This window comes from Macaca mulatta, chromosome X, assembly GCF_049350105.2.
Source record: "Macaca mulatta isolate MMU2019108-1 chromosome X, T2T-MMU8v2.0, whole genome shotgun sequence".
Classification (NCBI taxonomy): domain Eukaryota; kingdom Metazoa; phylum Chordata; class Mammalia; order Primates; family Cercopithecidae; genus Macaca; species Macaca mulatta.
In genome coordinates this window covers 41,572,387-41,588,950 of record NC_133426.1, presented here as the reverse complement: position 1 = coordinate 41,588,950, position 16,564 = coordinate 41,572,387, and the positions used below count along the sequence as shown (strand labels likewise).

The following is a 16,564-nucleotide window of genomic DNA, read 5'->3' as shown; positions in this document are numbered from 1 at the left end:
GGAGTGCAGTGGCGTGATCTTAGCTCACTGAGTTCAAGTGAAGCTACTGCCTCAGCCTCTCTAGTAGCTGGAATTACACACGTGTGCCACCACGCCTAGCTAATTTTTGTATTTTTAGTAGGGACAAGGTTGGCCGGCCTAGTCTTGAACTCCTGACCTCAAGTTATCCACCCGCCTCGGCCTCCCAAAGTGCTGGGATTACAGGCATGAGACACCGCGCCCAGCCCACATCATGGATTTAAATCCTTTTTCGCACTGAAAAGAAACAGGGCTACTTAAGAGAAATGGCTGATTCCAGATCTGGGCAAGAAATGGACATGACAAGCCTGGAACATCCTCCTGTGACTGAAAGCAAGGAAGTTATCAGACTCCTGGAGTCTTACAAAAATACAAAAGAACTGACTTAAAAGGGCTCCCACTGGCCTAAAATGGGACAATTTGAGCACAAAAATTTGTAAAGGCAGCAATTGATTAAAACACATTAAATATATAAAAATCTATAAGTTCATAAAAAAAAAAAAGGAAAAACCTGATCAGTCACCTTTGGAGGTTGCCTAGAAACTAACTTGGTATTCTGGAAATAAATTATAACAGCTTTATTCGTAATATCCAAAAACTAGAAATAGCCCAAATGTCTGTCAACAGGAGAATGGACAAACTGATATATTCGTACAATGGAATACTTATGCAATAGTAAAAAGAAATGAACTACTGATCACAACAAAGTGGATGAATCTCAGAACATGCTGAATGATAGAAGCCTTACATAAAAGAATACATACTTATGGTTTTGTGTCTATCAAGTTCTAATATAGGCAAAACAAACCTATGGTGAAAAAATATCAGAGTAGTGGTTTGCACTGGGGGAGATGGCAGCAGAGATTGAATGGGAAGGGGATGAGAGAGGGAGGTTTGTGGGATAATGAATTTTTTTAGGGATTTGGGTTACACAAATGTATGCAGTTCATCAAAACCCTAATGGTACGCTTTTATGCATTTCACAGTATATACATTTTTTACCTTAAACATAACTTTACTTTTTTTTAACTTTTTATAGAAGTTTTAAGAGACAGGGTCTTGCTGTCACTCAGGCAGGGGTGCAGTGGCACAACTGCGGTTCACTGCAATCTTAAGCTCCCAGGCTCCAGTGATCCTCCTTCCTCAGCCTCCCAACTTACTGGGACCACAGGTGCACACCACCAAACCTGGCTTTTTTTTTTTTAAGTAGAGGCATAATTTTAAACAAATATTACATTTCAATGATATGTGTGCTAAGATGTAGTAAAAAGTAAGATGGATAGAAGGATAAAGAGATAGACATCTGATAAAGCAAATGTAACAATATTTAATTGTAGAATCTAGGTGACTCTTTACAATATAATTCTTTCTATTTTCTATATGTTTGATAGTTTTCATAACAAAATGTTGAAGAAAACCTCCATCTTGGAACCTCTAATTATGGGTCTAGGCATCAACATCCACTCACATCACTAAGTGAAAAGTTGATGGTGAATCTTGCAACACCTGAACCCACTGCTCAATCCTGTCACTAAAAGTAGGATAGCCAGGTTCTATGTTCTTCCTGATGCAATACAATGGATATATCACCTGTGAAGTATTAGTGCATAAAACTAAAATTGAATCTGAATCTAATCAAGATTCTAGATCTAACTATAAATTTACAGGAAATACAGGAGAGTAAAGAACATTAAATAATACCATGTGGTACCATTAGCCAAGTACAGATTGTGGGGGATTCCACAGGAAAAATTACCTAGTATCTTAACAAATCAATGGCATGAACATTGAAAAAAAAAGCATAAGGAAGGGGATCTGTTACAGAGTAAGAGACACTCACAAGACATAGTCATCAAATGCAATGTATAGACCTTGGATCCTGTGTAGAACTAACCAACCGTAATAAGACTTTTCTTCTTTTTTTAGTCTCTTCTACTTCTTCAAGTTACTGGTAGAGAAAAGACATTTTTGAGACAGTCAAGGAAAACTGAATGTGGACTGGGTATTAGATGATACTAAAGAAGTATTACTCATTTTTTTGGACTTAATAATGATATTATGGGTTTTAGGGGGGGGGTTTTGTGGGGTTTTTTTTGTTTGTTTGTTTGTTTTGAGATGGAGTCTCACTCTGTCGCCCAGGCTGGAGTGCAGTGGCATGATCTCGGCTCACTGCAAGCTCCACCTCCCGGGTTCACGCCATTCTCCTGCCTCAGCCTCCCGAGTAGCTGGGACTACAAGTGCCCACCACCACACCCGGCTAATTTTTTGTATTTTTAGTAGAGACGGGGTTTCACTGTGGGTTTCACTGTGTTAGCCAGGATGGTCTCAATCTCCTGACCTTGTGATCCGCCTGCCTCGGCCTCCCAAAGTGCTGGGATTACAGGTGTGAGCCACTGCACCCGGCCCAATATTATGGTTATTTTTAAGTCCTGTAATAGACGTACTGAACTATTAACAGGTTAAATTACATTTATGTTAAAATACTTCTGGGGACAAAAAGTAAACAGTTGGGGATAGGTGAAGGAAAAATGAAAGAATGTCTTTGTTTTGGGGTTTTTCATTTGTTTATTTCTGTTTTATTTTTGCCTGGAGATGGGCAAGCTGCCCATACATCCCAGCGGGCCAGGGGAGGAGCTGAAAGAATGTCAGTAATTGCCAAAGCTGGGTGATAGATACATGGAAGTTTATTAATCTATTTTCTCCATTTGTAAATGTTAAAAAGAAGCATCCTCAGCTTCACACTTTCTTCTACATCCCATTTCTCTATTTTTACAGGAAGACTGTGAAAGATATCTGTGTTTACTGTCGCTACATTATCTCCTCCCATTCTCTCCTGAACCTAGTCCAATGGGGATTTTTGCCTCCATCATGCCACCAAAACCACTCTTATCAAGGTCACCAGTGACTTCCAAATTGCCAAATCTAATGGTCAGTTCTCAGTTCTCATTTTAAATGACCTTAGTAACATTGATTACTACTAATCATTCCTACTTGAAAAAGTTTCTTCACTTGATTTCAGGATACCAAACTGATTTTCCTCCTGCTTCACTGTCTAGACCTTGTTTTCTTTTCTAGATTTTTTCATCTTCTGACCCTTCAAATATTGGTGTGCACTAGGACTCAATCCTCTGACTCTTCTCTATGACTTCCTAAGCAATTTCATTCATTACCTTGGCTGTAAATATCATCTATGTACTGTTGATTCCCAAATTTACACCTCTAATCCCAGACTCCCCTTAATCTCATCTTATAAAATCTCACACTCAATATGTATGAAACCAAATTCTTTTTTTTTTTTTTTTTTTTCATTTTTTATAAAATAGAGATGGGATTTTGCCATGTTGCCCAGGCTGGTCTGAAACTCCTGGGCTCAAGCAGTCTTCCTGCCTTGGCTTCCCAAAGTGCTAGGATTACAGGTGTGAGCCACCGCACCCAGCCTGAAACCAAATTCTTGATCCACCTTACAAACCCCTCCCTTAGTGTTCCCCGGTTCAGTAAATGGCATCTTCATTTTCACTCAGTTGCTCAGACCAGAAGCGTAATTGTTATAATTGACTTGTGTCTTTCTCTCACGCTCATATTCAATAGCAATTCCTGTCAGCTTTACCTTTAGAACATAAACTGAATTTGACTACTTCTCATCATCTCTGCTTCTGTCACTCTAGTCTAGTCCAAGTCACCATCTTCTCTTGCCTGGGCAACTGCAGTAGCCTCTTAATTGGTCTCCTTTTTCCCTGTTTCTTCACAATCTCTTCACACAGCAGCCAGAGTGATCCTTTTAAAACCTAAAACTGATGATAGTACTCCCCTTTTCAAAACCTTATGGTGATTTCCCATCTCGCTCAACATAAAACCCAGAGTTCTCACCACAGTTTCAAGGCCCTATACCTTTGATCATCCCTCAGATCACATTTCCCACCACTCTGCCCCTTGCTCTCATGCCTTTCCAGACACACCGGCTTCTTTCTTCTTCTCCAAACAACCCTCCTTATTCCTGTGGGCCTTTGTATTGGCTGTTCTTCTCACCTGGAACTTGCTTCCATGTGACTTGCTTTTTCACTTCATTCTGGTCTCTGTTCAGATATTACCCATTAGAGGTGCCTTCTCTGACCCCAACTAAACTAGCAGTTCCCTAGTCCCCATGCCTATAACACCTCCTTACCAGCTTAATTTTACTTCCTAACAAGTAATACTACCTGGCTTTATATTCTATTAATTTGCATTTATGGCTCTATTTTCTTTTTCGTTTTGTTTTGTTTTGCTTTGTTTTTTTTGAGACGGAGTCTCGCTCTGTCGCCCAGGCTGGAGTGCAGTGGCCGGATCTCAGTTCACTGCAAGCTCCACCTCCCGGGTTTATGCCATTCTCCTGCCTCAGACTTCCAAGTAGCTGGGACTACAGGCGCCCACCACCTCGCCCGGCTAGGTTTTTTTTTTTTTTTTGTATTTTTTAGTAGACATGGGGTTTCACCATGTTAGCCAGGATGGTCTTGATCTCCTGACCTCGTGATCTGCCCGTCTCGGCCTTCCAAAGTGCTGGGATTACAGGCTTGAGCCATCGCGCCGGGCCTATGGCTCTATTTTCTTTCTTAAATTCAACTCTTTAGGCCAGGCACAGTGGCTCATGCCTGTAATCTGGGCACTTTGGGAGGCCAAGGTGAGAGGATCACTTGAGGCCAGGAGTTCAAGACCAGCCTAGGCAACATATCAAGACCCCATCTCTTTTTAAACATAAATTAATTTAACTTAATTAATTTCAAATTTTATAACTTGTCTTATTTAAGGATTTGAGAATGACTGAATCTACACAGAGGAGAATTATATAGATTCCCTTGTAACATTAACTTAAGCATAAACATCATCAACACACTGTTAAGGGTATACATACTTTGGAGTTCTGATTTAAGCTTCTACTACTCCTTCCTAAGGTGATAACACTTACACAGGCATGGCCAGAAGACCCTGTTGGAGTCTAGTTTGCATTTGTTTCTTCTGTATCATGTTCATTCTTTTCTAGGCTTGCTCACTTGCTGTATCCCATACTAGAATCATGCTAGGGGTATTGCCATCTTAGTCTGTTGTCATTGTTCTCTCTTTGAACCAACAGAAAGTTCTAACTAACAGCAGTCTATCAGTTGATTTCTATAGAGGTTTGCCTGCTCTCCCATAGACTCTTCTTGCTACTCTGTGTCATGCTGTGGTTTGCTCACTATTCATTTGTATACTTGCCTTCCTTCTTTCTCTGGCTCTCACATACACACTTATATTTCCTGGCTCATCTCTCTTTGTGCTAGACTATTGTAAAAGTCTTTAAACTTCTTTGGACAGAAAGAATAACTTCCAAAGTAGAATTCTGATGCTTTCATTGGGCAGAGTAAGGATTCCTCCCACCTGTGTGTCATCATCAAATGCAGGTGTACCAGCTCAGTATGATTGCACACTTTTTTTCATACCTATTATGTTGGCTAAAACTGTGTCCTTTTATGAATGAGAAAGTATAGGAGATAATTTTTAAAAACCTTTTGTCTTCCATGACTAAAGAGACTTGCCTTTTTTACTAGCCCCTGTTTTGAGAGCCGGTCAGATGTAGTTTTAGTCATATTGGGGAGCACAGTATTTGAGCAGAGACCAGAGTGCTCCATGATGAAATTCTTTCCTTACACCAGCCCCAACTAGGTCCCAGTAAGAAATAGATGCAGAGGACAACATGCTACAAAGAAACCCTCATTGTTATCACAAAACATATGATATAAGGGAGCCCTGGTCAAGTAGGATACCCCTTGGGGAGAGGATGTCTTTGCTCTGGACTAGGAATCAGGCAAGTGGTTTCCTTTCCCCTTCTTCTTTCTCACCTCCCACCCCCACAGAAAGGAAAAGCAGGTCCAGAGAAGACATGGCCAGGAAGAGCATTGAAGTCCCTGGGAACAAGGCTTAATTAAAATCATTCAGTCTGACCCACCCATGTAGTACTCCTTGACTTAAGGGTGGAATGAATAAAGCAAAGAAAAGAGGACTGGGCAGGCTGGAGAAAGAAAGGGCCATGACTATCCCATAAAAACCAGGATACAATGGCTCTGTAGGTAAAATCGGAGGTTTCAAGAAACATTTTTGAAAGAAGTGTAAAATATATTTTTTCTTAAAGAAATCTAGACTGTCACTCAAAGGAAGACAATATTGCATAGTAAGGCAAAAAAACGTATCTGTGTTTCTTGAACATCCATGCTTCCTTAGTAATTCCTAGCACTGTACTCTAACCTTACAAGCAAATAATTCCTAAAGAACATTGGATGGAACAGGTATATATTTGGAGAAATCAGCCAGGCATGAGAATGTGACAAATAATTCAAGCATCCAAAATAATTCAAAAGTTTTTAAAGTGTTTCTCTATTATCATGTTATCTAGTTTTATGTAAACTGAATTGTTCATCTTCAATTAATCCTTATCTTCGGGTTTGTTTTTTGTTTGTTTGTTCGTCTGTTTTTCTTTTCAGCCCCACTGTGTTCTCCTCGCCTCAAAAGAAAACTCGGCACCTGTTAAACTTGGAGGCTTTGGGGTAGCTATTCAATTAGGGGAGTCTGGACTTGTAGCTGGAGGTAAGACTGCTTTACAAAAAATTTGTCTTCAAAACCTGGTCACTTCAGGCTGGTATAAAATTTTCAAGCTACATATTAGCTCAACCTCAGTGTTTCATACCTCATTCCACCCCACCCCAACCCCCAAAAAGCATCATCAGATAGTTTTGAATTTAATAACTGTAGTCATAACTAGAATTTTAGTCCCTTAAGAATAGACTCTTTTCTCTTTGTACCTCCAGTACTTAAAAGACTGTAAGAGTTTAAAACAGTGTTCAAAGAAAATAAGTTTGAAGCATAGTGCCTTTTAAAGTTGAACTGGCCAAATGAAGTCAAATCTAAAATGTGTAGATTAGCCACTTCCTGGTTTACGCTGATGGCTAATTTTAAATTTCATACTGTTTTCTTTTTTCCATTTATCAAAGAATCCTGCTCAAGCCATCAGTCTGTATATTAGCAAAGAATAAGCAGATGTGAATGCACACTGATTTTATTATTAGCCAAAGCAAAACATAATTTTTAAATTCCCATGCCAGAATAAAAAGAAAAAAGTTACAAATTGTAAATATCAAAAATAATCTTACACAGCACATTTCATATAACTCAGTTCATTATAGCTAGAACTTCAAGCAGTAACAACATAGACCATCTTCAGAAAAATGAGCCATTGGTCATAGTTGTAATTTTTTTTTTTTTCCAGACAAGGTCTTGCTCTGTCACCCAGGCTGGAGCGCACAGTGGCATGATCATGGCACCCTGCACTGCACCCTTGACCTTCCAGGCTCAAGTGATCCTCCCACCTCAACCTCCCAAGTAGCTAGGATCATAGGCGTGTGCCACCATACCTGGCAAACTTTTTTTATTTTTAGTAGAGGCAAGGTCTCACTACATTGCCCAGGCTGGTTTCAAACTCCTGGGCTTAAGCAATCCTCCTGCCTCAACCTCCCAAAGTGCTGGGATTACAGGTGTGAGCCACTGCACCCAGCCCACAGTTGTATTCTTTAAATAATTTTTTCACGACATTGCCTTCTAAAATTAAATTACATTCAAATTTTCTTTTAGTTTCACATTCTTTTCCAATTAATCATTTCCAATAATGTGCAAAACTGCAAGCTGAGTATAGTTTCAAAGAATGCTAATTTTTTCCCCTAATTTAAAACTTTCTGTTAGTGATTGGAAGACTGACCAAAGGGTAAGGCACAGTTTAATCATAGAATCTCAGCACTCCAAAGGGCCTTAACTTCTCCAGTCTTATATCTAATGATTGGATTCTTCCATAATATTCCCAAGAAAAGATTGAGTTCTAGTATTAAACTCAGAGAGCAAAGTAGTCACTACATCCCAGGACAGTTCATTTAATTTTTGGACAACTCCTTAAGTATTAAAAAGCTCATCTTTGCATCTTTCTGTAACTTCTACCCAGTCATCCTAATCCTGACTTTTGAAACCACTCTGAACAATTTTCATCCTTCCATATGATAACCGTTCATCTGTTTGTAGACAACTACCATGTCCACCTAGGTCTTATCCAAGTTAACTTCCCTATGGTGATTTGGCCATTCTTCATATAAACTGGTTCAAAATCTCTTCAGTATCGGCAAAGTACAGGGCCTGAACTGAACACTCTAACTACAGGTGGTACAGTACAGCTGATCCAGTGGACAGGAGCATTGGGCTATCACTTTTTTGTGTTCTGGGCCTTAAATTTCTCTCAGGTTTCCCAAATTGCATTAGCTTTTTGGACAACTACATAGCACTGATGGTTCATATTGATCTTGTAATCAAGTGAAAATCCTAAATTATTTTTTAAACAATTGTTGCTGTTAAGCTAACTCTCTCAATTCTGGTACTTATACAGATCATTTCTATGTTAAGACTATGTAATTATAACAAATAATTTCTGATGATTATATTCCCAAGGTTAATGGGATGAAATGAAATGAATTTATTTTATATGTTATATAGTGGCCATATATAATTACTTTGTTTCTGTTGCTCTGGATCTACATCCTGTTAGTATTCAGAATGTCATAGGCTTCGTATTTTATTGTACATCTTGATTGAAGGGGAAAAATAGATGTATTACGTTTACCTGGACATTTTCTCCATATTAATCTTTTTCTAAAGTCCATGAACCTTTCACCTAAATTGTTTATTTTTAAAGCTAATTTTGAACCCCCACCCCCACCACCCCGTGGTGTGTCAGTATTCAAAATTGATTTTTCTCCATGCTTCTAGAATTAAAATACTTCCTGATGGTCAAAATATTGTCATTTCTTAGCACACCTGTTTTGTATTCTTGAAATAACTTTGAATGTTACGGGTTTTTTTTGTTTGTTTGTTTGTTTGTTTTTGAGACAGAGTCTCGCTCTGCCGCCCAGGCTGGAGGTACAGTGGTGCGATCTTGGCTCACTGCAAGCTCCGCCTCCCGGGTTCACGCCATTCTCCTGCCTCAGCCTCCCGAGTAGCTGGGACTACAGGCGCCCGCCACCTCGCCCAGCTAGTTTTTTTTTGTATTTTTTAGTAGAGACGGGGTTTCACCGTGTTAGCCAGGATGGTCTTGATCTCCTGACTTCGTGATCCGCCCATCTCGGCCTCCCAAAGTGCTGGGATTACAGGCTTGAGCCATCACGCCCAGCCGAATGTTACGTTTTAAAAAATAGAATATGAATAAAAGATAAATTATTTCTCTTAGAAAAAGCTTTTCTGCTGTTTAAGGTACTTTTGAAATTTTGCTAATTAAGGTTGGGCACAGTGCCTCACGCCTCTAATTCCAGCACTTTGGGAGGCTGTGGCGGACAAATTGATCCCAGGAGTTCAAGACCAGCCTGGGCAACATGGCGAAACCCCATCTCTCCAAAAAGATGCAAAAATTAGCCAGGCATGGTGGCAAGAGTCTTTGCCCCAGCTATGCGGGAGGATCGCTTGAACCCGGGAGGCAGAGGCTGCAGTGAGTTGAGATCCTGCCACTGCCCTCCAGCCTGAGCAACAGAGCAAGACCCTATCTCAAAAAAAAAAAAAAGAAAAAAATTCTGCCAATCATTTAATTATTTATCAACTTTAAAGCAGAAAGCCATTTTCCTGTCAGTTTGAAATCCCAATCCCTAGTCCTCCAAATAGAAAGGAATTCATTTCTTTATATGTTGCATATAATAAAAATCATTTAAACATATTTACCCTCCCCCTACCTGAAACTCAGCTATTTAGGAAACTTACTTATCCAGGATACAACTAGAAACCTAGAAAATAACTATAATAGCAGCAAAATTATTCCTACCCTTAAAAATCCACTCATGCTCCTCACAATTGAGCACCTAAAGACACTCTCTAAGGCTGACTTGCTCCCATGTTTTAAAAAGCTGTATAGATTCGTGTTCCTTCATACCTTGCACATGCTATTCCTTCTAGTTGGAGTGCCTTTTGTCATTTTATCTATCTGGTTAACTCCTATTGTTCTGGAAGGCTGAGCTAACAATTGTCTCCTCTTTAAAGCAGGCTTATCTTCACCATCCTGAGTTGGAAAGCCCTATTCCTTCTCTTCTATATTCCCATAACTATCTGGGCTACATACCTCCATGTAGCATTGGATGCAGGGACTTACATCAAAGACTGTGATTTGTAAGAGTAAGGGGGACTGTAGCTGAGGGTATCTAGGACCTAGCAAGCACTTAGGAAATTGCTATTAAATGAAGGAATCTGGTTGCTAGTCAGGTTCTACTTAATAGGAGATTATAAAAGCAACAAATTAGGAGAACGCAGAACTAAAGCATAGTGAGAGAAAAGAAATAAAAGCCTAACAAAAATATATATGATATATACTGAGCAGACACCAAAACTTGGAAAGCGCAACAGCCTTTTAATATGAAAGAAATCAACTGTTGCATGCCTCTGAAGTTCCTGAGGGTGCTTTCTGTTCTATAGCATAGTTCTTTAATCAATATCTACAATGACAACTCTGAGTCATCAAGAAAAGGTTAAATTATGAGCAGTATTCTGTGTAAAAGAAGTCAGGAAATTGTAGAAAGCCATACAACATTATTTAACTAAGGCGGGCACAGTGACTCACACCTGTAATCCCAGCTACTTGAGAGGCCAAGGCAGAAGGATCACTTGAGCCCAGGAGTTTGGGACTAGCCTGGGGAAAATAGAATCTCCAAAAAAATTATTAAAGCGAAAAGGATTGTGTGCATAAAGATTCAAATCACAATGTATTTTCAAAAGTAGCTATTCAGAACAATTCTCCCTCTGAGATTCTAGGTAGGAAGGTTTTATTGTATTGTCAAAATATATAACATTTAAATATTTGTCCAAAATATCTCAAACTGCCATTTAATTTAGTTTGCTAATTTGTTTCCTTTTCTTAAAATTTTGTGGTCTAAGTCCTAAAAGTGAAATGGTCACTGAAGAAGTATCAGCAAAAACAAGGATTTTTAGGAAGTTGGTATATATTAAAGATTAACTCCAGTCCTTTTTACCTTCTACTGATTTACATGAAATAAAAGAGCATTCCTCTACATTCTTTCTACTGTGGTTTTCCCCCATCATCTATGAGCAAATTATTGAACCAAAAGACAGGCATCTTCCCGAAGATTGAACATTAATTCTCCAGAATTGGCTAGTCTTCGTCTAGCTAAAGGGAAAGAACCTTCTCAGGATGGCTGGGACTGGCCATGGTCGCTCTGATTATTCCCAGGGTAAGGCCCCCATTTTGAGTGGCTTGGCCCAGGAAGTGATAGGAGTCAAGTTGAGTTTCAAAGCATCATCCAAACTGTCAGCAGGTACCTGACTGGTACCCTGGTACCAGTAGCCTGAATGATACTGGTTTCCCCTACTCCTGCTAGCTCTTGTCCATCAGAACAAGGCTAATTCTCCAGCGGCCCCTCCCTGTCCAGGCTATTAATGAAGTATAAAAGGCTTAGCTTCTTCATGTTACTTGAGGAAGCAAATACAGAAATAAAAGTATTTCTCTAGCCAGGTCCTTCAGCCAATAGTTTTCACTGATCTATCGTACATTTTAAATGAAAATATTTTCACTACTGGAACCCTGAACTTAATCTTTTCTATTATGGGGAGAGGAAGGGAAACCATATGATCTGCAGCAAAGGTACATCCTGATACACAAGCTAAGAGCTCTTTTATCTTTCTGCATCCAACTGAGTTTGATAATCATGAACAGAAATTGATATATTCTCTCTAGCTGAACCAGAAGATCTCTAAGGTCTTTTAAAATCACAGTTCTGAGTTCTAGATAAAGTATTTCACAATCTTCAAACTAAAAATTATCCTGAACTCAGTATGATGAAAGAGAGAGAGACAGAGGGAGGAAGGGCGGTCACTGGGCTTGCATACATCTAGAAGAGCTGCCAAGTCTAGTGGGCAGTGCCCCATCCCACAGTGATCTTCCAACAGGGTACAAGCCTTTCATTCTACAATAGAAGACTTCTTTTGGGATACTGAGTTAAAGATAGTTATGAATGTGCAAACAGCTGATATCAGATTCCTTACAGAAAGCTAATTTTTGATAGAGAAACAAAACTGTTTAAAAAAAATGAAAGTCAAAGAGGATTGAATGGGAGGAGCTTCATAATTTTGCTTTTGTTTATGCCATATAATATTTGCTTTCATTCTCTTCATATGTTAATGTTAGGAGGAAGCTAAAAACTCCTACTATAACAAAATATTACTATTGTTAATTGCTATAATTAACCCATAAAATCAACTGAACAGGATTTCAGAGTCAAATTCATATTTCAAATAACAGTTCTCAGCATTAGGTTTCATTGGGGAATTTCCATTTGGCAGTCAAGTCATCTTTTTTCCACAGATTTTTTTTCATACCTTTCTCCCTCCTCCACTCCTTTCCCCTGCCTCTGCCTCTGCCCAGGGCAGGCCTCCCAGCTCTTTCCTGGACAGCTACAGGCTCTGCCTGTTGACTCTTTCACCTGCCTCTGCTCTATATATTTAATGACTTTCAACCATGTGAGAATTAGAAAATTTAAACTTCTTCATGAGGTAAGAACCACATAAATACTTACTATGTAGCATGCAGAATTCAATAGGGAGTGCCAATGTTATAAGACAGAATACCTATTCTGGGCTCAATATTTTCAGGAAACGATTAGATAAGTAATTTTTTTCACCTGTGTGAACTTGATTTTATGCGGAGGGGGAGAAGTAGTGAGAGTATATGTATTGGTAAACTTTTTATTTGGATTGTTATTGTTCTATTATTTTTAGTTTTCATATGAAAATCTTATTTTACGTAAACATTTTTCCTTAATGTTGTTTTAAATGTAGGACGTGTTGGAACACCTCATTTTATGGCACCAGAAGTGGTCAAAAGAGAGCCTTACGGAAAGCCTGTAGACGTCTGGGGGTGCGGTGTGATCCTTTTTATCCTGCTCAGTGGTTGTTTGCCTTTTTACGGAACCAAGGAAAGATTGTTTGAAGGCATTATTAAAGGAAAATATAAGGTAATGCATCATGAACATTTTCTTTTTCCACTGAGATTAATTTATCCCGAAAAATGTTGCTTTGACGTTACTGTCTGTCTTTGCCCACTGGTTGACTGCCAGGTAGTTACCCCATCAGAGAAAAGGTCTTTGCTTACATCATTGATCCAGTGGCCTTGGTAGGCAACATAGGCCTCAGGTAAATTTCTGGGTCACTGTCAGCTGAGCCGTCACCCTGGTGAAGAAAACATTTATGACCCTTCTTTGTCTAATTTGAGAAAGAGGCTACATTTTTTTTTTTTTTTTTTTTTTTGAGACGGAGTCTCACGCTGTTGCCCAGGCTGGAGTGCAGTGGCGCGATCTCGGCTCACTGCAAGCTCCGCCTCCCGGTTCCCGCCATTCTCCTGCCTCAGCCTCCTGAGTAGCTGGGACTACAGGCGCCCGCCACCGCGCCCGGCTAATTTTTTGTATTTTTAGTAGAGACGGGGTTTCACTGTGGTCTCGATCTCCTGACCTTGTGATCCGCCCGCCTCGGCCTCCCAAAGTGCTGGGATTACAGGCTTGAGCCACCGCGCCCGGCCTAGGCTACATTTTTAAAGCTTTCTGCTTAATTTGTAAAGTTAAAATAGAATTTCATCCAGGTGTAATTTTAGTCCTTCTTTATCTTAATTTTAAATTTAGGCCAGCACAGCTGAAAACATTTGCCATTTACATTCCAGGATAAACTGAAATGCCAGGATGACAACTGCATTTCATGATACAATATAGAGGTATTTCAGTGTGGCTTAAACATTCCTATTCTTCTTTAGTTACTAGGTGTTAGCAGCCTCATGTACTATCACAGACTTGTGATTAGTAAATCATTACTTTAGTAAAAAATTGAAAATTCATTACTGACATTATGAATAGCTATATCACAAACACCTAAGGACTTCTTGGAAATAAGTAGGCTTAAGGTTGATTTCACCACCCCAGCTTTTAGACTCCTTTGCCCTGTCCCACAGGGTACCGCTGACAGTGACTAGGAGGCTGGGCATGGGAAGCATGGGGGAGTGTGTGTCTGGATATCAGGTTAAGGCTGTTTAAGTTGGGGAAATTCTTTTTCCTCTCATTATTACTGAAACTCATACTTTCTATTCAACCTCATCACTGTTTCATTTTCAGCCATGACTGACAACATAAAACCAAAAACATGTGTATGTAACACTGGACTCTGGAACTGTGAGGCCCCTAAAGTTTTCTCTTCAATTCCTCAGTAATGTTAGAATTTTATATAGGACTTGGAAACATAAAATTTAAAAAGAAGAAAAGTAAAGTAGTTCCAGAGTTACAGTCCTATCCTTTTAAGCCATAACTGAAGTTTATGGAGATGAGAATGGTGTATACTTTTGTTGGTTTATTTACCTCGCTCACCATCAGTTTATGAGTGCATGTAAGTTTGTCTTTTGTTTTAGTTAGTTTAAGATATATACCAAAACTCTGTTAACAGAGAAAGATGTTTTAAGTATAGCATTTTCTGCTCCTCCTAGAGTCAGTTGGCCACTGGGGAATAAAATCATTACTTATCGGGTAACTAAATGTCTCAGGAAACTGCCTGTAAGTAGTCATCCCTCTTCAATCCAGGGAAGTTGTAAGTTGCTCTCAGGAATGCACAGCCAGATTCTGGTTGAATTTAGCCAAGTGAAATCACGGATACTAACATTTTAAAAGAAACATGATTAGTGATACATCAGCATAATAATAATACTACCAATAATGATAGCTAACTCAGGCATAGCACATAGCATAGCATACTTTACATAAGTAAAGTGCTAAGAACAGTTTAATTCATTTAACCCTCACAGCAACTTGTGAGGTAGGTACCATGTAATAATCCCCCACCTGGGTTTTTGAGTTATAGGCATTTGCTAATAATAGAATTCTTCCTTTGTGTTTGTTCAGTTGTTAACTTCCTAGTTTCCAAGGCAATGTGCTTCATTCCAACAGACTCTGGTATTTTATTTCGTCTATTTTTAAAACATTGAATAGTTATTTTTGTTTCTTGGTAAAAAGACTTAGACTATTCACACATGTGCAAAAATTAAGTCATTTAAAAATTCCCTCTTCCCAGTATTACAGTAAGTCAGATGGATGGTGGCAGCTACATCATAATTTTTTTTGTACCTGGGGTTTGAAGCTTTGAGGTTAATCATTTATTTAGTATTTTACTTGGCTAACCTCACCTCTCATTTATCTTCAGGACTTTCCTTACAAAAAGCCTAGGTTTTCACCACCTTAGTTTGAAGTATAGATCCATCTCTACCATCTATGATGAATCTCGGCCTTTTTCTTTTAGTATACTGTGATATGATTCTGTCAGCATTTATTTTTCTATCTTTTATTATCAAAAATTTCAAACAAAAATAGCAGAGAGAATAGTATAATGAGCTCCCAGCTTCAATAACACAGGCAATCTTGTTTTATCTGTATTCTACATATTATTATGTTATTTTAAAGCAGATCTCAGCTGGACTCACTTGAGCTCAGGAGCTCAAGACTGGCCTGGGCAACATAGGGAGACCTGGTCTCTACGAAAAGTACAAAAATTAGCCAAGTGTGGTGGCACACACTTGTAATCTCAGCTACTTGAAAGGCTGGGGGGGCAGGATTACCTAAGCCTGGGAGGTCAAGGCTGCAATGAGCCATGATCATACCACTGCACTTCAGCCTGGGCAGCAGAGCGAGACCCCGTCTTCCCCCCCCCAAAAAAAAAAAATTAGATTTCAAAAAAATTATTTCATCACCCTGGTGGTTCTTTTTTGAGACAGAGTCTTGCTCTGTCGCCCAGGCTGGAGTGCAGTGGCAAGATCTTGGCTCACTGCAACCTCCACCTCCCAAGTTCAAGTGATTCTCATGCCTCAGCCTCCCGAGTAGCTGGGATTACAGGTGTGTGTGCCACGACGCCCAGCTAATTTTTGTATTTTTAGTAGAGATGGGGGTTTCACCATGTTGGCCAAGCTGGTCTCAAACTCCTGGATCAAGTGATCTGACTGCCTCGGCCTCCTAAAGTGCTGGAATTACAGCTGTGAGCCACCGCGCCCGGCCTCATTTCATCACCCTAATGGTTCTGAGCAAAAGAACTATTAACAAAATTCTTGATCTCTATGGATATTTTCAAGAAAAGTTTGAAGACACCTTTTAAATGTAGTACTTTTTTTTTCTTTTTTTACCTCCAGCACTTGCAAATGTGAGACCGTTAAATATGGTACATTTAAATTGTCATAGTTTATAAACTGCTACTGGTCTTAAGTGATTTTAATTTGACTTTTAAATTATCATTTGCTAGGTTATTTGATCTTTTAAAGTAGCTATTAGAAAATACTGTTTAACTGGAATATATGCTAACACTTAACCTCAATTAACTTCTTTATAAAGGGCAAAAATATATTTCCCAAACTATATATAAGAGGTGTAATGTCATATCATTATTACAGGTAACCAGTTAGTATATAAACAGCAAGATTCTAAGCTGCTATGGGTTAGGT

At 39.2% G+C, this 16,564-nt stretch overlaps 1 protein-coding gene across 22 annotated transcripts in view; it reads left to right on the top strand.

The window, feature by feature from the left end:
* CASK (calcium/calmodulin dependent serine protein kinase) overlaps positions 1 to 16,564 on the top strand; it is a 407,963-nt gene that overhangs the window by 253,514 nt on the left and 137,885 nt on the right. For 15 of the 22 annotated variants that reach the window (XM_015127198.3, XM_077987861.1, XM_077987857.1 and 12 more), the window contains 2 exon segments: positions 6,507 to 6,609; positions 12,886 to 13,061. In XM_015127198.3, the coding sequence (XP_014982684.1) occupies positions 6,507 to 6,609; positions 12,886 to 13,061 (279 nt within the window). 22 annotated transcript variants of the gene reach the window in all.